At 32.5% G+C, this 17,942-nt stretch overlaps 2 protein-coding genes and 2 pseudogenes across 2 annotated transcripts; 2 read left to right on the top strand and 2 right to left on the bottom strand.

Annotated features, from left to right (window-relative positions):
- Window positions 1-1,572: 1,572 nt before the first annotated feature.
- On the top strand, window positions 1,573-5,249 carry LOC120144490 (dolichyl-diphosphooligosaccharide--protein glycosyltransferase 48 kDa subunit-like). The gene is made up of 13 exons (XM_039158531.1): window positions 1,573-1,881; window positions 2,002-2,138; window positions 2,227-2,352; window positions 2,697-2,750; window positions 2,852-2,965; window positions 3,145-3,200; window positions 3,312-3,353; window positions 3,659-3,734; window positions 3,864-3,935; window positions 4,019-4,144; window positions 4,244-4,348; window positions 4,645-4,728; window positions 5,143-5,249. The coding sequence occupies exons 1-13, from the start codon at window positions 1,608-1,610 to the stop codon at window positions 5,188-5,190; spliced, it is 1,314 nt and encodes a 437-aa protein (XP_039014462.1). The 5' UTR covers window positions 1,573-1,607; the 3' UTR covers window positions 5,191-5,249.
- A 1,967-nt stretch (window positions 5,250-7,216) lies between these two features.
- Window positions 7,217-7,537, bottom strand: LOC120144782 (putative lipid-transfer protein DIR1). Its single transcript, XM_039158757.1, has one exon. The coding sequence runs from the start codon at window positions 7,535-7,537 to the stop codon at window positions 7,217-7,219; it is 321 nt and encodes a 106-aa protein (XP_039014688.1).
- An 896-nt stretch (window positions 7,538-8,433) lies between these two features.
- On the top strand, window positions 8,434-9,483 carry LOC120144783 (annotated as a pseudogene).
- Window positions 9,484-9,840: 357 nt separating this feature from the next.
- On the bottom strand, window positions 9,841-12,899 carry LOC120144582 (annotated as a pseudogene).
- Between the last annotated feature and the right edge of the window lie 5,043 nt (window positions 12,900-17,942).

Genomic DNA, 17,942 nt, shown 5'->3' on the forward strand with positions numbered 1-17,942 from the left:
TCCCAATTAGTTAGAGTACATATGCTCGAGTTGCATATATAACTTCTTCATCAGTACTATCACGATTGATCTTAAATTCGTTCTCTAACCATGATAGCTTTAAACGCGACCCTTTTAAAATTCTTGGTGGTTGTGTCTTCTTGAGGTACTTCTCACAAACTAAATTCCGGTTCCTTTTATTTTTCCTTACCATTGTCATCCCGTTTATCAGGAGCTTGAGTTGTAGGGCCACATCTTCGAGAGTGATTGTACATTCTCCACACGGTAGATGAAATGTACGAGTTTCAAGTCTCCATCGTTCAATCAACGCCCTAATCAAACCATGGACCAGCATGAAGCCTCTAACAAACATGACATCGTAAAATCTAACCACTTTCAAATTATGGATAATAAAATATTGTGGCTCATCACAAACATTGATTTGTAATCGAAGGTGATCCTGCTCGTCTTCCTGCAATTTTTTAATCCATTGAATTAATCATAAAAATAATTTTCGTTTTTAATAACTCATTCTCAAAAAAATATTATTAAATACTAATATCAACGCTCCCAAATGAGAAAAAATATTTCGATCATCTAGTCTCAAAAGATTATTTTGTGCCGCCATACTTCAACAAATCTATAGAAAAAAATTTAATCTAAATTAATTTGAATAAAAAATTTAAATTAAGACATAACAATAAAAGAAATTTTAAAAAAAAATTATACTTACAACCCTATATTTTGAACGAATATACCGATCACCAAACAACGATAATGGCCAACTAAATAAACGTGTTTGATATCTCACTGGTTTCTTCAACACCCACTTTTTCCTTCTCTTTCAACTACACAAATTTTTTTTTGTCTTCACCGGGTAAGTAAACAAACTATCCCCACCCAAATATATAATATTACAACCCTCACCAACCCAATCAAACCAAACCAATAATTCCCATTCATGTGCCAAATTTGCATGGATCACGGGCATGCTGCAGGTAGCTGTGCTGCACGGACACAAGCTTCACGGACTGCATGCATGAAGGATGCACGGGCGACAGTGGTGCAAGCATTGCATGCTTGAAGACTCATGGTAATCCCTGGGTCTTCATCTCGAAAATGCAGGGATTACACCGCGTCTTCACTGTGTTATGACCCAAAGACGCCTAAAAATCCTGACATCTTCATCAGCTCGCGACGAATATACATTGTCTTCACGGTTTACTGTAGAAAATGGCCTATCCTGGGAAATAATTCCCAGGGTGCATTATTTGGGTAACTAAAAAATTGGGATACATTATCCCGAAACTTTTGCCGTATTATTTTTGAATAATTTCAAATAATTATTAGATAATATATATTCATAAATTTTTAATTTATAATAAGATATTTATTTTATAAATATAAATACAAAAATAAAAATTTAATAAAAATAACATTTCTTTTTATGGATTAAGATTTTTCAATAAGATCAACTTCGTAAATACAAGGTAGCTAAATGTATTTTCTATATTTAATAATACACAATAAAATTTTAAAAAATGTATTTTACTACACTAACAAATACAGGTGATAGCCTGAATATCCCAAATGTCATTTCATTTCAAGCTAAATCCCTAATTCCAAAAATGGGAAAATCTTGGGTTATTTTTGTGACTTCCATCTTGATCCTTCTTCCATTTCTATGCAATTCTTTCTCTATCGAGACTCCTACCGATCACCGAGTCCTGGTCCTCCTCGATGACTTCGCCATCAAATCGTCTCACTCCTCCTACTTCAACTTCCTCAAATCGCGCGGCTTTGACCTCGACTTCAAACTCTCCGACGATCCCAAGGTCGCCTTGCAACGCTACGGCCAGTATCTCTACGATGCCTTGATCCTATTCTGCCCCTCCGTTGAACGTTAGTTATCTCACATTTGCCTTTTTTCTTATTTTAATTGTTTTTAAATGAATAATTTCCATTTCCTTTTTTAGTGTGTTTTGGTTTGAAATATTGATTAACTTGTTTTGTTTTAATTAGGATTCGGAGGATCTATTGATGTTGCTGCCATTATCAATTTTGTTGATTCCGGTCATGATTTGATTATTGCGGCGGATGTTAATGCTTCTGATTTGATTCGGGAAATCTCCACTGAATGTGGAGTTGATTTCGATGAGGTTCAGATGCGTTATATTCTCTGATTTGACGCTTCAGGCTATTTTATTGCATCACTTGATTGTGTGTTGAATCTTCCTTGTTTCGTAGGATCCTTCGGCTATGGTTATTGATCACACAGGCTATGCAGTTTCCGAAACAGAAGGAGATCATACTTTGATTGCCTCTGATGATTTTATTAAGTCTGATGTGATTTTAGGGAGCAAGAAAATTACCGTAAGTTTTAATGCCTGCAGTTTCAATCTTACTCCCCAGTAGGGTATCTATGGTTGTCCAAGCATTAATCTACTAATTTCAGGTTGTTTCAATCATGATAAAATGGTACATTCAAGTTCCTTTTAAGGTTGTTATTTGTTAAGACTTTTATACTGAATTGATGTTCGGGAGCTTGCTTGCCTACTTATGACCTTCAGTTGTTTGTTTGATATATATATATATATATATATATATTTATTAGCTTATATTTAATTATGATATATTGTTTGAAGCTCATTGTATATTATGCAGTGGTTGTGATTACAGACTTACAGTGACAATAGTTCTAGTAATTTTTGCCACAGGCTCCTGTACTTTTCCAGGGCATTGGTCATTCACTGAATCCTGTCAATAGCTTGGTAAGCTGCTTGCATCTGGTTTCAAAGATTTTTTAAATAATCAATTTATTATGGGCCACAACCTTCTTTTTATGTCACCTTAACTTTGGCACTATGTTTAGGTGTTAAAGGTTCTCTCAGCTTCTCCATCTGCCTATTCGGCTAATCCCAAGTCCAAGCTGTCAACTCCACCATCGTTGACGGGTTCTGCAATCTCCTTAGTCTCAGTTATTCAGGTAGTTAGTGATAATTGTTCATATATCTTCTGCACATCTGGATCATGAATCTCTAGTTCTCTATCCTTTCCTTCTTAATTTAAGATAGTTGTGCATGAAATACAAGAAGCTTATTTTGCCGACTCCTAGTATAGCAAGCTGTTCAAATGAGTTATGATTTTTTTATTTCCTTTTTGTAGGCAAGGAACAATGCACGAATCCTGATTTGTGGTTCACTGAGAATGTTCAGCAACCGGTATGTGATATATTAACTTTTTTAACTGAGTTTCCTTGATGAATTTGTTTGTTTTGGTTTTGAACTTTATAAGATGCTATGTTTCTTGACGAACTCTTAAAATATCTTCAGGTTTTTTAAATCTGGCGTGCAGAAGGCCGGGAGCTCCACCAAGTGAGTGAATCTGTAACTCTCTAAACTGCCCTTTCAACATAAGAACTGGAACTTGTTAAACAAGTCTGCAGCAATTGATTCTAAATAAATAGAAGGAAACATCTAAAACAGGATTTTAGGCTCTGAAACATCATAAGAAAGTCCATGTTTAACCTTTGTCTATTCTGTGTATCTTCTTATTCATTGAGGATGGAACCAGTTGCATTTACAAGTTTATGATTAATTTTATGCCTTTGTACTTTTATATAAGTGCATACTAGTTGTTTATCTAACGTTCTTATGAGAAATGTTCTTTCTAATGGCAGACATGAGAAATCAGGTAATGAACAATTTTTGACCGAAATTAGCAAATGGGTTTTCCATGAAAGAGGTCATCTTAAGGTAGGCATATTGATGAACTTTGTTATGATTCTTGTTTTACAACCTAATTTTTTGACGTCTGCTTCCTTTTTCTTCATGTGTATGTATAGTGCTGAACTGCTGATTGAACTCCTTTTTTTTCATTTTTAGGTTGTTAATGTAAAACACCACAAAGTTGGAGAAACAGATGAACCTCCTTTGTACAGGATAAATGATGAGTTGGTAATTCTTCCACTTTGTATATTTTTTAATGCAAATACCATTTTGCAGAAATTTACATGAAAAGAAATGCGTGTTTCATGAAGGTATACTCTGTTGAGATCTATGAGTGGTCCGGGAAAAGCTGGGAGCCATATGTTGCTGACGTTGTCCAAGTTCAGTTTTACATGATGAGCCCCTATGTTTTGAAATCTTTATCAAATGACAAAAAGGTTTGTTATTTGTCTCTTGAGCTTATATGGTTTGTGATATCAGCTTGCTTTTAATATGAAGTCATCTAATAAAACCAATGATCTATTCTTGTACTGCAGGGTCTCTATTCGGCATCATTTAGGGTCCCCGATGTTTATGGTGTTTTCCAGTTTAAGGTCGAATACCAAAAGCTTGGATATACAAGCTTATCCCTTGCAAAGCAGGTATTTTGTTTCTCATGATTCTGAATACAATTTCCCTCTTGAGACCTAATTTTCTTACTAGTTTATCTGATTTTTTTAGTTTATTTTTTTGGAAGCATCCTGTAATAGAAGTTGAAGTTCACAAAAGAGCTGTATAGGAGGGTGACTGATATTGATTAATGTGTAGTTATTTTTATCTAACTTATAATGTTTTTGTAATTGCTTTTGGGGTTTATTACATCTCATGGAGTTATTATTTTCTGAATGCGTTTTGGATTTTCATGTTGAAATTACAAAAACATTGAATTGCATTGCAGATTCCAGTCAGGCCATATAGACACAATGAATATGAAAGATTCATACCAACTGCTTATCCCTACTATGGTGCTGCATTTTCTACGGTATGACTCTCATGCTCTCCTGTCTATCTTCTATGTTAGCCAGACTCAAAACTGAGTATAGAATATGGATATTTGTTTGGTCATATATGGTTAAATTTTTGGACTTACATAAATTAGGAGGATCATAGTTCTATATCATATCTGAAAGTGTGTTGAACTTGAGTGTCAAACATGAGTATGTATCATGTGACTTGTAAGAGTTATAAGCTGCATCATTCATCTAGTTAAGAAGCAAATGGTTTAGACTTGAGGTTTTACAGGAGTAACCCTTTGAAAGAATTGGCAAAGGGTCTCGTCCGAGCTCTAATTAAGCAAAATAACATTGCCATCATTACCCGAACACCACCATAATGTAAATCCCTAGGGTGTTGGCATTAACTTTTGATATGATGGGTTTTTCTTTTTTTGATGCAGATGGCAGGATTCTTCGTCTTCTCTTTTGTCCATCTGTACAACAAGTAGATTGTAGCATCCCCTCCCATGCTTTACCCGGTACTGTTGAATTACAATTTTGTAGCCAAGACGGGTTACCATAAATGTTTTCGTAGATTGATAATGTAGAGCTTTAGTTTCAATGATTAAAATCAGATCCTAACAATCTCTTGATGCATTATGATGTTGGGTGGTCTTTCTTTAGATAAAGTGCCTTTGCAGATTGCTACCTGTTTCCTCTACTTTCTTTTTCACACGGTTATCATAATGAAAACGTAACAAAAATTCCAAACATAATGTGTGTGTCTCTCTCTCTCTCTATATATATATATATGGCTAAGTTTGTATTTGATTGGACACCAATTCAGTGGACAAATTATTGTAATATTTTTCTTTTTCATATTTTATATAATTTTTAAATAAAATAGTAGAAAATATTATTTGAGAATCGAATATAGATCTTTTAAGTTCATATAATCCTTTTATAAATATATTTTTATAAATAAAGAATGAAAACTTTGTATTTATATTAATAATTGAAGTTATAATTGAATTCATTGTTTGGTTAATTATTAAATTATAATTAATATTTTCATATTTTTATATAATCTTTAAATAAAAATAAAACTTGCATTTTGAAAATCAAAACGTTTTTTTAATATAATATATATAGTTATTATTTTACTTATGTTTCTTGTTGAATGGAATTTATAAATTATAATTTTTACTTAAAAATTTTATTTTACTCGTATTACAAAATTTAATATAATTTAGGGTCATCCAAATTTTTGAGCAAATTTATTTTTGTCATTAAACTTATAAAACTATTATTGAACTTATAATTTCATTAATTTTTTTTATTAATTTGGGATAAATAATAATTTCATTAATCTTTCTATCATCTTTTTCTTTGACATGAGAATATTTTTCACCATCTTTATCAGTTTAACCCACGACGAGTTTCTCGAGTTAATCTCTCACGGAACTTAATTACTAATAACCAGAACAAGAGGCTTTAGGAGTACAACATGATCTTTTGCAAGGGTATGCATGCATCTACTCTTGTCTATCTGCTCCCCACAACGACTCTATGTAGTGATTAAAGTATTGAATGCGTCCTTTCATGTACAAACCCTGCCCTTCTGAGTCCATTCCATTTTGCCTTTCAAAGTAATAATATCAAAATGGCTAATTTTATACCGGAGCAAATATGCTGACATCATTATAGTTAGTATTTAAACCTATCATAATATGAATTCGGGAAAGAGAACTATGAAATTAATTGAGTTGAGATCCAATTTTCTTCCTCATTATTTTTCATTTACGTATTGTTAGAATTGTTAAGAATATAAACCAAATCTCGTGTGGATAAGGAAAAGAGTTTTATTGTGATACATCTTCTGTTTCTATTAAGCATAGGTTGACATGCCCCTTGCACGCATGCATGCGACTTTGACACGTATTGCATTTGTATAATTTTTTTTAATAAAAAGTTTAAATGTTTTTTTTTTTTAAGTTTTAAACTTTGAATATGTGATCATAATTCTCTCTTTAAGATTCTCTTAAAAGAGTTTTTTTCTTATAATCTTTTTCCTCAAAATTCTCGAGAAGAATAGTATCTCGGTTATTCTCAAGGAAACGTCCATCGATAGAATCTGTTCAAAAACTTTTTGAGCTATTGATAATACACATACTCCGATGAACGCAACTACTTGAACCTAAATCCTCGAAGGAGTACGATATTTCTTTTAACAACTGAAACCTTCTAATACCATTATACTTCCAACACTAATAAGGTGTAAAATCAGAATTAAGCATAGTGAATGGAGAGAGACATCGATATCGTCTTGCTCTTATTTACGACATTCGCAAATTTCCATTATGCAAAGAGAAACAACCATCGATCCATTTTCATAACATATTTCTTATTAAAACATTTCAAACTTAGACACAAACGCACACCAAAACCATAAACACAAATGATAACCAAACCAAAACAAAAGAAATAATCAAATCACCATTCAACGCACGATTTTTTCTTTTCTTTTACACACATCTAGCAAGGGAAAGAGTTCCTCAAGTTGCACTTCCCGGGAAGGCCCTTAGCTCGAGTGAAATCGACTCCATTCTTCATCATCCACAAGGAGTTGTTGAATGAACAAAGGCATTCGAAGTCGGCATTGTCTAAAGCCTTGCAACACGCGGCTGAAGGCAGCGGAGGGCTCGGATCTGCGACGTTCACGCTTGGCCGGCATTCCTCGAAATCCCCTTCGCTCATATCACAAACTTTCTGACCATTAGAGACTATGGGACTGGACCCAAAGGCAAATGCCACTGGCACCATTGTCACAACCATAAGCTTAGCATGTCCCTCCATATCTTTTGATCTCTAACAAACACACTTCTAATTACTTGAAATGACTCTTGTGAGAGAAACATTGGGTTGAGCCCTTCCTGTAGAAAACTAGGACGTGTGAGAGTTGGCTTAGCCTGCCTTGGAATCTAATTAAAAATCATCACACCGTTTCTTGAATTGTTATTTAAAAAATATATGAATGTGATACATTATTGTTATATCTCTGGACAATTGTTATACACCTATCAAACCAATAATTTTTTAAAAAAGAGAAACCAAGAGTCAAAGGAGATGAGAATATAAACACATTACAGAAAATCTAAATAATACCTTAGACTAGGTCTTCACAGGTTAGATCAATTAGGTATATGTATTGTATACATGAAATATTTTATCGTCAATTATTTTGATTATATATATATATATATATATATATATATCATACCAAGCTTTTTCAGGGTAAATAAATAATCAATGTTCCGTTTGGAAATATATGTTTGAAACTTTAAAATTAAAATATTATGTAAATGATAAGAAAAAAATATATCTAATAAATTTTATTTTTTAAAATATAACAAATTGAGAAATCATAAGTGTTATGTTTTAAATATTTTATTATTTATCTACGTTATCTTTAAAATAAAAATTTAAATTTTATAATCAGATTCCCAATTATTACTTAAAAGTTTAAGTGAAAAAATAAAATCTCCAAATTACCATTTTATTATTATTAGAGAATGGTAATTTGGGACGCTTTATAACCAAAAGGCTGATATATGTATATTATATATATGAGAAAATATAAATAAATATATATGTATTGTATACGGTTAAAAACATCATTTAAATTAGAATTAAATAATATTATAATATTATTAATGTTTATAATTAAATTTAAACAGAAACTCGAAAATTGGATGGGAGCAACTGAATTGAGTTCCTATGAAGCAGCTTGCAAGCTAGACAAGGAGTTGCAGACATTCGACTCCAACGTCCAAGCTCGAACCAATCATTTCATCAACACACTAGCAATGGGAGTTGAAGTCCGAGCCCTTTCATTTGATTCGCTCAAAGAGGTAACCGGATGTCTTTTAGAGATGAACCAAGAGGTTGTTAGAGTTATCTTGGAATGCAAGAAAGATACATGGAAGAACCAAGAGTTGTTCGAGATCGTCAAGGAGTACTTCGAGAACAGCTTGCAAACACTTGATTTTTTCTCTGCGTTAGAGAAATGCCAGAAGGTTGCCCGTGACAGCCAATTGCTGATATTAATGGCTCTGCAACAGTTTGAGGAAGAAAGCGAGGTTGGAGGGAGAAAATACGTTAAGACATTGGAAGAACTGAGGAATTTTAAGGCGGTTGGCGACCCTTTCACTGAGGAGTTCTTTCACATCTTCCAATCTGTTTACAGGCAGCAAATGGCAACGCCGGAGAATTTGCAGTCGAGGAAGAACAAGCTCGACAAGAAGTTTAAGTACATTCATTCATGGCGCAAGGTGTCAAGTATGTTATTCATTGCTACATTTGCTGCCGTGTTGATTTGTTCAGTAGTTGCAGCCGCAATAGCAGCACCTCCGATTGCTGCCGCGCTTGCAGCTGCGACATCGATCCCATATCGATCCCATTGGGTTCGATGGGGAAATGGATTGATTCTCTGTGGAGAAACAATGAAAATGCATTGAAAGGACAAAAGGAAGTGATTGCCTCAATGCAAGCAGGCACATATGTGGCTATTAAAGACTTGGATCGATCGATTGGAAATCGAGATCGAAGCCCTGTTGCAGAATGCAGATTTCACAATAGAGCAAGAAGCAGTGAAGATTGGGATAGATGAGATCAAAAAGCAGCTTGGGGTGTTTATGAAGAACGTGGAGGATTTAGGGAAACAAGCTGATATTTGTAGCCAGGATATTAGGAGAGCAAGGCCTGTTGTTCTTCAAAGGATCATAAAACATCCCAACCACTGAAATCATATTCCTGGGAATTTGAACTGCTTCAAGCTAATGCTGACAAATCTTGACAAGAAGTGCCAAAAAATGATGATAATCAGTTGATTTACAACATCCTGTTTTGGAACACTAGTTTGTTTCTTCAGGTCGTTGTTCTATTGAAGAGTTTAGTATTTATTTCATTCCTTTTTCTACGTATGTTTTAGGTCAGGTATTGTTATTTATCATTTGGAAAATGTTCCATTGATTGTATGTAAATTATTTATTTAAGTTTTACCCCTACCAAATTTGCAAACAAAGAAAGAAAAGGACCTTAGCATTTGCGCATCTTTGTTTCATTTTCTCAAGAGATTTCATACAGTTATTGGAAGTTCGCCTAAGATTCTACTTACAGTACATAAAGCCCTACAACAACATTGATATCTGAATATAGAACATACCCGAAATTTTAACGGGATGGATTCTCCGACATGACTCTTTTCTCGTGTAGTATAACCATGTGGCATGGGCTATAAACTCCCAACACGAATCTCCACATTCAGGTGACGCTGGAATCCGGCAAGCACTTCTCAATTCTGCTTATGAATGCATAGCTATCAAGTTTGCATGATAAAAGAAATAGGAAAAAAAACTTGGTTTAAACACAAGTTTTCACAAAGTTGAAGATTGGTTCTGGACGGATGTTGAAATAAGTGGCAGAAACCATATAGGAACAAGATAAGGATACAAAAATCTTAAACCAAATGGATGAGAAAAAGGTTAAAAATGTGCATCCACCAGTCAAGATGAGCACCAGCATAACATTTACGAGGCACTTGAATGTAGAGAGGTTCGCTTCTGTTCCATGTGCAGGGAAATAACCATCTGACTTGAAATTAGAAAGCAATCGATCCTTAAGTTGGAATATATCCATTAACCAAGCAGTTACATCCCTTTCAGACATCGGAACATCATCCAGGGTAATGCGTCTGATGTGAATATGAACTTCGGAAGGGTCAACCCCAAAGACATTATCCAAGAAGGATGGACAGTGATGCTTATATCCAATGGTCACATCGTAAACTGCAAACAAATAAGTCATGGAAATCTGTGAGACCAAACAAGACAAGTGTTGTCGTAAATAGGAAAAGTTCAACTCTTTCCACATTGTGAAAGGTTATCACCCTTCTCTAAGCCGTGTGACATTTAGCTGATTACAGCTAGGAAGTACAGGGAGAAAGATAAACTAGTCATCATTATAAAATCATAACTCTGTGAGAAACAGGTCTCTTATGCTATATTGACGAGAAAGCTTATTGGTTACTCCAGGGGAAAATAGATAAAGTAACATATTTATTACCAGTGTCAAAGCTTGCTCTACAACTACCCACCACAATTTGTGCTAGAAGGGCCTTATCATAAATAATCTTCTGTCAAGGATATATAAATGTGTAAAAGGTTAAGAGACAAATCCAGGGCAACCAATAGATGGGCATAAAGAAGAAAACAACCTGCATCCAAAGTGCTCCTCAAATCTTCCAAGCAGGCATTAAAACCCTTTGATTTTGGAAGCAGCAAATTTTTTAGGATGGGCAAGCCATTTTCAGCTGCATATTTTTGACTTCTTAAGCATTTCTGATCACTGCAAGAAAAAGAATAATTGATGGATTAGTGCACTGCAAGCGCATCAACAAAGAATTCAAGGCAAACTAGTAACAAAAATCATGGAAAATCCCGCAAGCAGGAAACCAGTGATAAAATTTCTCCATGTACCCTCCTGTTCACATAAAACAGGACGATATCAAAATAAAAGAGACAATAAAGGGGATCTGACAGCTAAAAGAAAAGGAAAATACGTAAAATCTGTTCCTTCAGGAAAGAGAACAAGCCAAAGGGGATCTCTAGGATCTTTGAATTTTGAAAGCATCTGGCGCATGTTTGCCTCATCAACCTCCCACTTTCTTTCCACAGGGATAAACTCCAAAATATGGAATGCCCAACCAAATACAGGTAATTTCATCAAGCTGCTCTTAAGGATGTACTTTATGTATCCCAGGCCATCTTTCCGCAATGCAAGGGCCCACAGATACATCCAGTCAACCTCGGTCCTGTGGTTGCAAATAAGAAAAACACGTTCCCTTGCAGGAACATCATCTCCAGAAAAAAATGACTTTGGTTTTGTTTATTTTTTCAAATAGAAAAGGCCAAAAAGCTAGCCAAGAACTAAAGAAGAAAGCTGTTACTTTTCTACTGTAATGTACGCTGAAAAGCCTCAATACAACAGTACTAAAAAAGCCACAATACAAAATCATCATAAAAGCTGTTGAAAGTAACACTAGCAAGGATACCAGACCCCTAAACACCCTAAGCAGGGTCAGCTTACGATGCCTCAGTTCATGATTTACACTAGGAACTTCCATTCGTTACAACCCCTAATCAGTATCTTTTCACACAAAACAAACGGCACAGACTCTCTATGATTAAATCATCTACTCAAAAAAAAACCAATAGGACGCCTTTTCCCCAGGCAACGCATGCAAAAGATTACTCAAAGAAACAACGAAAAACAGGGCACCATCTATCCTGCAGAAAACAAGAAGCAAGCATAATGAAGTTAAAAAAAAAAAGTAGAGCTAAAAATACTAAAAAGTTCAACCAGCATTTAAAGGATGAAGACAAAAACACAACATAAAATCCATGCTATTCCTTGAAAAGCATGATTACTTACTACTGGCATACAACGTCTCATTTCTGAACCAAAATAGCAAGCCATTATTAGTTCACTTCTAAAGACAGAGCAAACCAACAGAAACATTTATCAAAGCATTTAATAATGTTTTCCCTTTCAAAAACTTAGTTTCGAATGGCATCTTTCACCATACATGGGGCCTCTATGAGATGATGCCACATTAATAAATAAAAGAATCTGCAAGCACATTTAGATTCTACACTCATACAATGCTGAATAAATTAGTTAAAAAAAAAACTCAAATCATGTTCGAGTAAATAAACAAACACATACAAAAAGACAAAAGGCCATCATCTACCTAACAATAGAATAAATAATAAGTGGAGTGAACAACAGTTACTAATCTTGCTAAGAAAGGAACGGATCCGAATGCCTGGATAAGGTGTTGCTTAAAATCTAATTGAATAAAACAAATATACTGAAGGATCCTGTTTGGTTGGTCGGAAAAATTAAAGATCTCAAATCTTAGAGGAAAATATAGCAAATTATCTGGCGGAATTTTATCAGCATACAAAGAATGCTACTTAAAAGTAAAAAAAAAAGATTAAAATTATCTGGAAAAAGAAATTGGGGAAAGTGAATTACCTTTATATAGTTAGGGTTCAAATGTAACGGTAATTGAAAAGAAAAAGAATCTGCCGGAAAAAATCGGAGAATTTGGGATTTTGGTCCATTTGTGAAGAGTGGAGCTTAAGAGGCCAAAGGGTTAACATGTAGGCAATGAATTCAGTTCAAATTACCGGTTCTGCCACCATCTACGGCTATTAATTGTTTTCTATTTCAATAAGGAAAGATTAGGAATGGCAACGGCCGTCCTCGAATCCAAAATGAATCTCTATCTTCGATTTTGATTTGATCTCCGTCGAATTTTTTATCGGGGCGTTCAGTCGGAAATTTTTTTTACTTCGTCCCCGAATCCGAACTCAAAAATACTATATATATAATTAATATAAAAAATATAAAATATTATATATATATATATAATCAGGGCGGGGATACCTTGCCCCGTCCCCGAACCCGACCCGAAAAAATCTCCGAAAAAAATCCTCGATACCCGACCCGATATCATTCAAATCCAATCCGACCCGAATTTAACCGGATTTCGAATTTCTCCGTCGGATTCGGGTCATTTTGCCATCCCTAGGAAAGATTGAAAGCTCCTCAAAAAAACCCGACATTTAGGTCCTCTTTGGCCTGGATTTAAAAAAAATTAGTTAAAAAAAGTTTATTTTGATGGTAAAATTAATATTAAATGAGTAAAAGATAAAAAATGAATTGAGATGAAAACGATGATTTCAAAACAATCGTAAAAATTAGAAATTTTAATTTTTTCATTTTTAATTTTACGTTTGAAAGCAAATTATAATTTTATCCTCGTTAATGCATGAGTTTCACTCAATTATATATTCACATTTTATTTTAATAATTTAATACTAACATATTTAAAAAATATTTTATTACTTAATAACTTATTTTAATTATTTAAAAGTAAACAAAATTCATGGTTTATGTATTAAAATATTAATAATAAACGTTCATTGTCAAATAGTTGAAAGTATTTAGAACAAATACTACTTTATAATAATCTTAGCTTAATAAAAAATATTAATAATGAGTTATTATAAAATATATTTTTATTTTTATTATAATTATAATTATAATTTTTATATTTTTATTATAATTTAAATTGATATATTATATATATAATATTTTTAAATTTATTTATAATATATATATGTATATATATTATTTTTTGAATGGTTAAAAGGATAAATATATCATTTAAGTTGTTTTAAATTTTAAACTAGAGATCGTGGTTAAATAGGAATAATTAATCACTCCATCTCATTATGAAATGTAATTAATGAGATATATCATAACTTCTAGTTTAATAAATTCACTTTAATTTGCAAGCGTTAATGTAATTTTTTTAAATATTCTTTTTGTCAAAATAAATATTTTAATTATTGTTTCGTAATAATTTTATATCCACATGTTGAAAATTATTGATAATAAATTTTTTTCTTAATAAGTATTTTATTTATAAAAATATTATTAATGAGTTATCTTAAAATATTTTTATACTTTTATTATAGTTTAAGTTGATATATTTTATATATCATAATATTAATAAGTGTGAATATAATTTAAATTTTATATTTTAAATTTACAACATAATGTATATAATCGACATTGTCAGCGAGTGTTGGTAAAAGTATTTAGGATTTAAGAATTGGAGCTGATAATGCTAAGTTTGAATCCTTCCACCGTCACTCTTGGTAGACAATTTGTAAATTCTTATGTAAATTCCAATTGAGCCTTAGGTATGTCATGGCCATAGACTGAGTGAGTCACCCCTTACCTAAACTTTTTTGTACCAAAAAAATTGTATATAATTGACATTTTATCTTTTCAAATTCACTTTTTAACATCAATCTCAAACAATTAAATTTTAAATTGAACTTTTTAACAACATTTTTTTAAAAGTTATTTTCTACATCACTTTTAAAAGTTACTTTTCAAAAATATTGTCAAACTGACCCTTAATTAGAACTCAACGAAGTTGTCACTTTTATTTCAATTTTATTCATTAAGTTATATTTCAATTACTTACATTATTAATTATTATATTTTAAAATGACCATCTAGCTCAGTTGGTAGAGTACAAGGTTCTTAACCTTGAGGTCATGAGATCGAGTCTCACGGAGGGCATTTTATAATTTGGAGGTTTCCCACGGAAGCTGCTCTCAACCTGGCGGTTGGGACAGCCTACTATCTTACTTCACACTTACCCCATTATATATGAGAATAAGAGTCAGCTAATTAATTATTACATTTTAATCATTGAATTTTTTTTTGAATAATCTAAAATAATTATGAAATAATATTTGTTTAAAATCATTTTTAATTATTGATAAGACTCTTTGTAAACTCCTGTTAGTTCAATGATATGATATGTTAATAAAAATGTTTAATTTGACCTCTAAAAATTAAATCAAACATCATTTTTTACTTTAAACTCCGGATAAAATATTCATTTGATATTTGAATTCGACTAAAATCTCTATCACTATTTAGTACCATTGCCATTGGTCGTTATCGACTGTGGTTGAACTCCGAAACTTCTAATTCACTCTATAACCTTTTGACTTCTTTTAAAACTAAACAATAATAATAATAATTTATAATCAATATTCCTTTAAAATTAAAAACACCAAAAGTTAAAATGTAAAAGCCTTAAAAAAATTTAAAAAAATAATCAAATCTCGAATAAAAACAATATCCGATCAAATCATTTAAATTATATAAAATCATCAATTGAATTCTTTTTAATCAAAACATTTAAAATTCAACCATGGCATAACAATCAACATGACGAAATGATTTTTACAATACATCACGAGAATCTTTTTCCATTAGGAATCGTAAACAATAAAACACGGCTTTAACGAAATTAAATTAAAAAACTGAACCTTCTTCGACGGGCAAAGCGAATGGTTGAATCCGAAGTGTAACTTAATTTTAAGAAACTTATCAAATTCAGTGTTCAAATATCTTACGAATATTTTACCATTTGATTTGAAGGGACACGCAAATTACAGCCATATCTTAAATGTTAAAATCAATTAATCTTGTACGCAGAAACAATTAATACATAAAGATCTTGATAGGGTAACTAAATCAACCAAATCATACTCATGTCATAATTATTAAGAATTACAGTAAAAGAAATAAAAACTTACTTGATGTTTCATTATGATATTTGAATATCCCAAAAGAAAGAAATATTATACAATCCCAATACTATATAATATTCAATTCGCCTTGTGATGATATCAAGATTTGTTTGATTCTAGATGAAAGAATCAAAACCCAAAACAGAGTGTTCTTGTTTTCTTTTTAAGAGAGCATTGAAAAAACAAACTGCCACTTACTTGAGATTTTAAAAAATTGATTCTACTATGTTTTTTAAATCACAAAATAACCAAAAGACCAAATTAACCGAAAGACCCCTCTACTTTTCAGTTACACATAACACCACTCAAACTTATATTTTCACAATATGAGACAGAGGGATTTACACCCGAAAATTGCCTCCTCAATACTACACTAATCATCACCGTGTGTACAACAACAACAATTATCAATTAAATTATATGAATCCATATTAGAAATCAAAATTTGTAACATTCTCCCACTTGATTCATATATGACAAGTATATAACATATTAACATAATTTGAGTTAACTTAAATAATGTAATATATAAGTCACAACTTCATAAGAACTAAACCGATCGAATCATGGCAGTCACGGGCCTGACAAACGTCCCGATTCCTTCCATGTATTACATATCAATCCAATTCAAACAGACACAATTTAATAAGATAGACACCCGAAAATACCTTATCCGAAAATGTCTTAAAATAAGATTCAACATCTATAATCATAACAAAATATGTGTAACTGAAATATGATTCATAGATAAGCAAAATCCAAACAAACATCGATATCTTGAGTATCAAACAAACATAAACATGCAAGACATATATTTATACATATATGACTAATCATCCGCTATACAAGAACTTCACGATTACTCCCATTTCACCAATATGGCCAATAAATGTCTTATGAGCTAGTCCTTTAGTCAACAGATCCGTAATCATATTATTGGTGCCAATATGCACTATTTGAACTCTTTGATTTTGCACCTCTTATTTGACAAATAGATACTTTAAATCCATATGTTTGGCACCCTTGGAGTATCTATCGTTCTTAGAGAAGAATACAACTACCGCATTATCACAATAAATCCTCATCGGTTTAGAAATTGTACCAACGATCCCTAAACCATAAACAAAATTGTGAAGCCATAACGATTGAACTGTAGGTTCAAAGCATGCTACAAATTCAACCTCCATAGTGGAATTAGCAATGACAGACTACTTACCACTCTTCCATGAGACAACTCTATTAGCTAGAAGGAATACATAGCCAAATGTGAATTTCCGGGTATCTGAACATCCATCATAGTCCGAGTCCATGTAATCGACAACCTCAAGGTTACTAGTTCTTCTATATGTGAGCATATGATCCTTAGTGCCTTGCAAGTACGTCAAGGTTACTAGGTACCCTATTCAATATGTATGCGACAGTCCTCAATGCATATATTCAATATGAAACATGTATAGAACTATCATTCATCATACTTTTCACCATTTCCATCAATATACGATTATGCCTTTCCGCTACATCATTTTGAAGTGGCGATCCGAGCATTATATACTGCGTACATTCCCTTAGACTGGAATTTATCCAACTTCTAATGTCTTTCCATAATATTCACCACCTCTATCGGAATGTATTACCTTAACCTTTCTATTTAACTGCATGGCAACCTCCATAATGAATGTCTCAAGGACATCAATTAGTTGAGTTCTTTCATACAATAAATATAGGTAACAATACCTATAGTAATCATCAATAAAGGTGATAAAATACTTCTCATTGCCCCAACATATATCTGTGTATTAAATCAAGTAATCCACAACTCCTTGTGGCAGCATGTTTTGATACATGTTTGGTTTGCTTACCCTTAATGCAATCCACACAAGTATTATTCAAATCGGTAAAATCCAATTGAGACAAAAATCCACTTTTAATTAGCCTCAAAATCCTTTCTTTGGATATATGATCGAGTCTTTTATGTCACAAGTCAGTAGAAGATTCATTGAGTGCATTCCTTT

The sequence above is a fragment of the Hibiscus syriacus genome, unplaced genomic scaffold (assembly GCF_006381635.1).
Source record: "Hibiscus syriacus cultivar Baekdansim isolate YM2019G1 unplaced genomic scaffold, ASM638163v2 tig00110890_pilon, whole genome shotgun sequence".
Taxonomy (NCBI): Eukaryota; Viridiplantae; Streptophyta; class Magnoliopsida; order Malvales; family Malvaceae; genus Hibiscus; species Hibiscus syriacus.

Excerpts from the sequence above, each read along its gene's own strand:
- LOC120144490 (XM_039158531.1), top strand. The coding sequence starts at position 1,608 with ATGGGAAAATCTTGGGTTATTTTTGTGACTTCCATCTTGATCCTTCTT. Across the intron at positions 2,751-2,851 it reads TGAATCCTGTCAATAGCTTG|GTGTTAAAGGTTCTCTCAGC; the intron begins GTAAGCTGCTTG and ends CACTATGTTTAG. Across the intron at positions 4,349-4,644 it reads GCTTATCCCTTGCAAAGCAG|ATTCCAGTCAGGCCATATAG; the intron begins GTATTTTGTTTC and ends ATTGCATTGCAG.
- LOC120144782 (XM_039158757.1), bottom strand. The coding sequence starts at position 7,537 with ATGGAGGGACATGCTAAGCTTATGGTTGTGACAATGGTGCCAGTGGCA.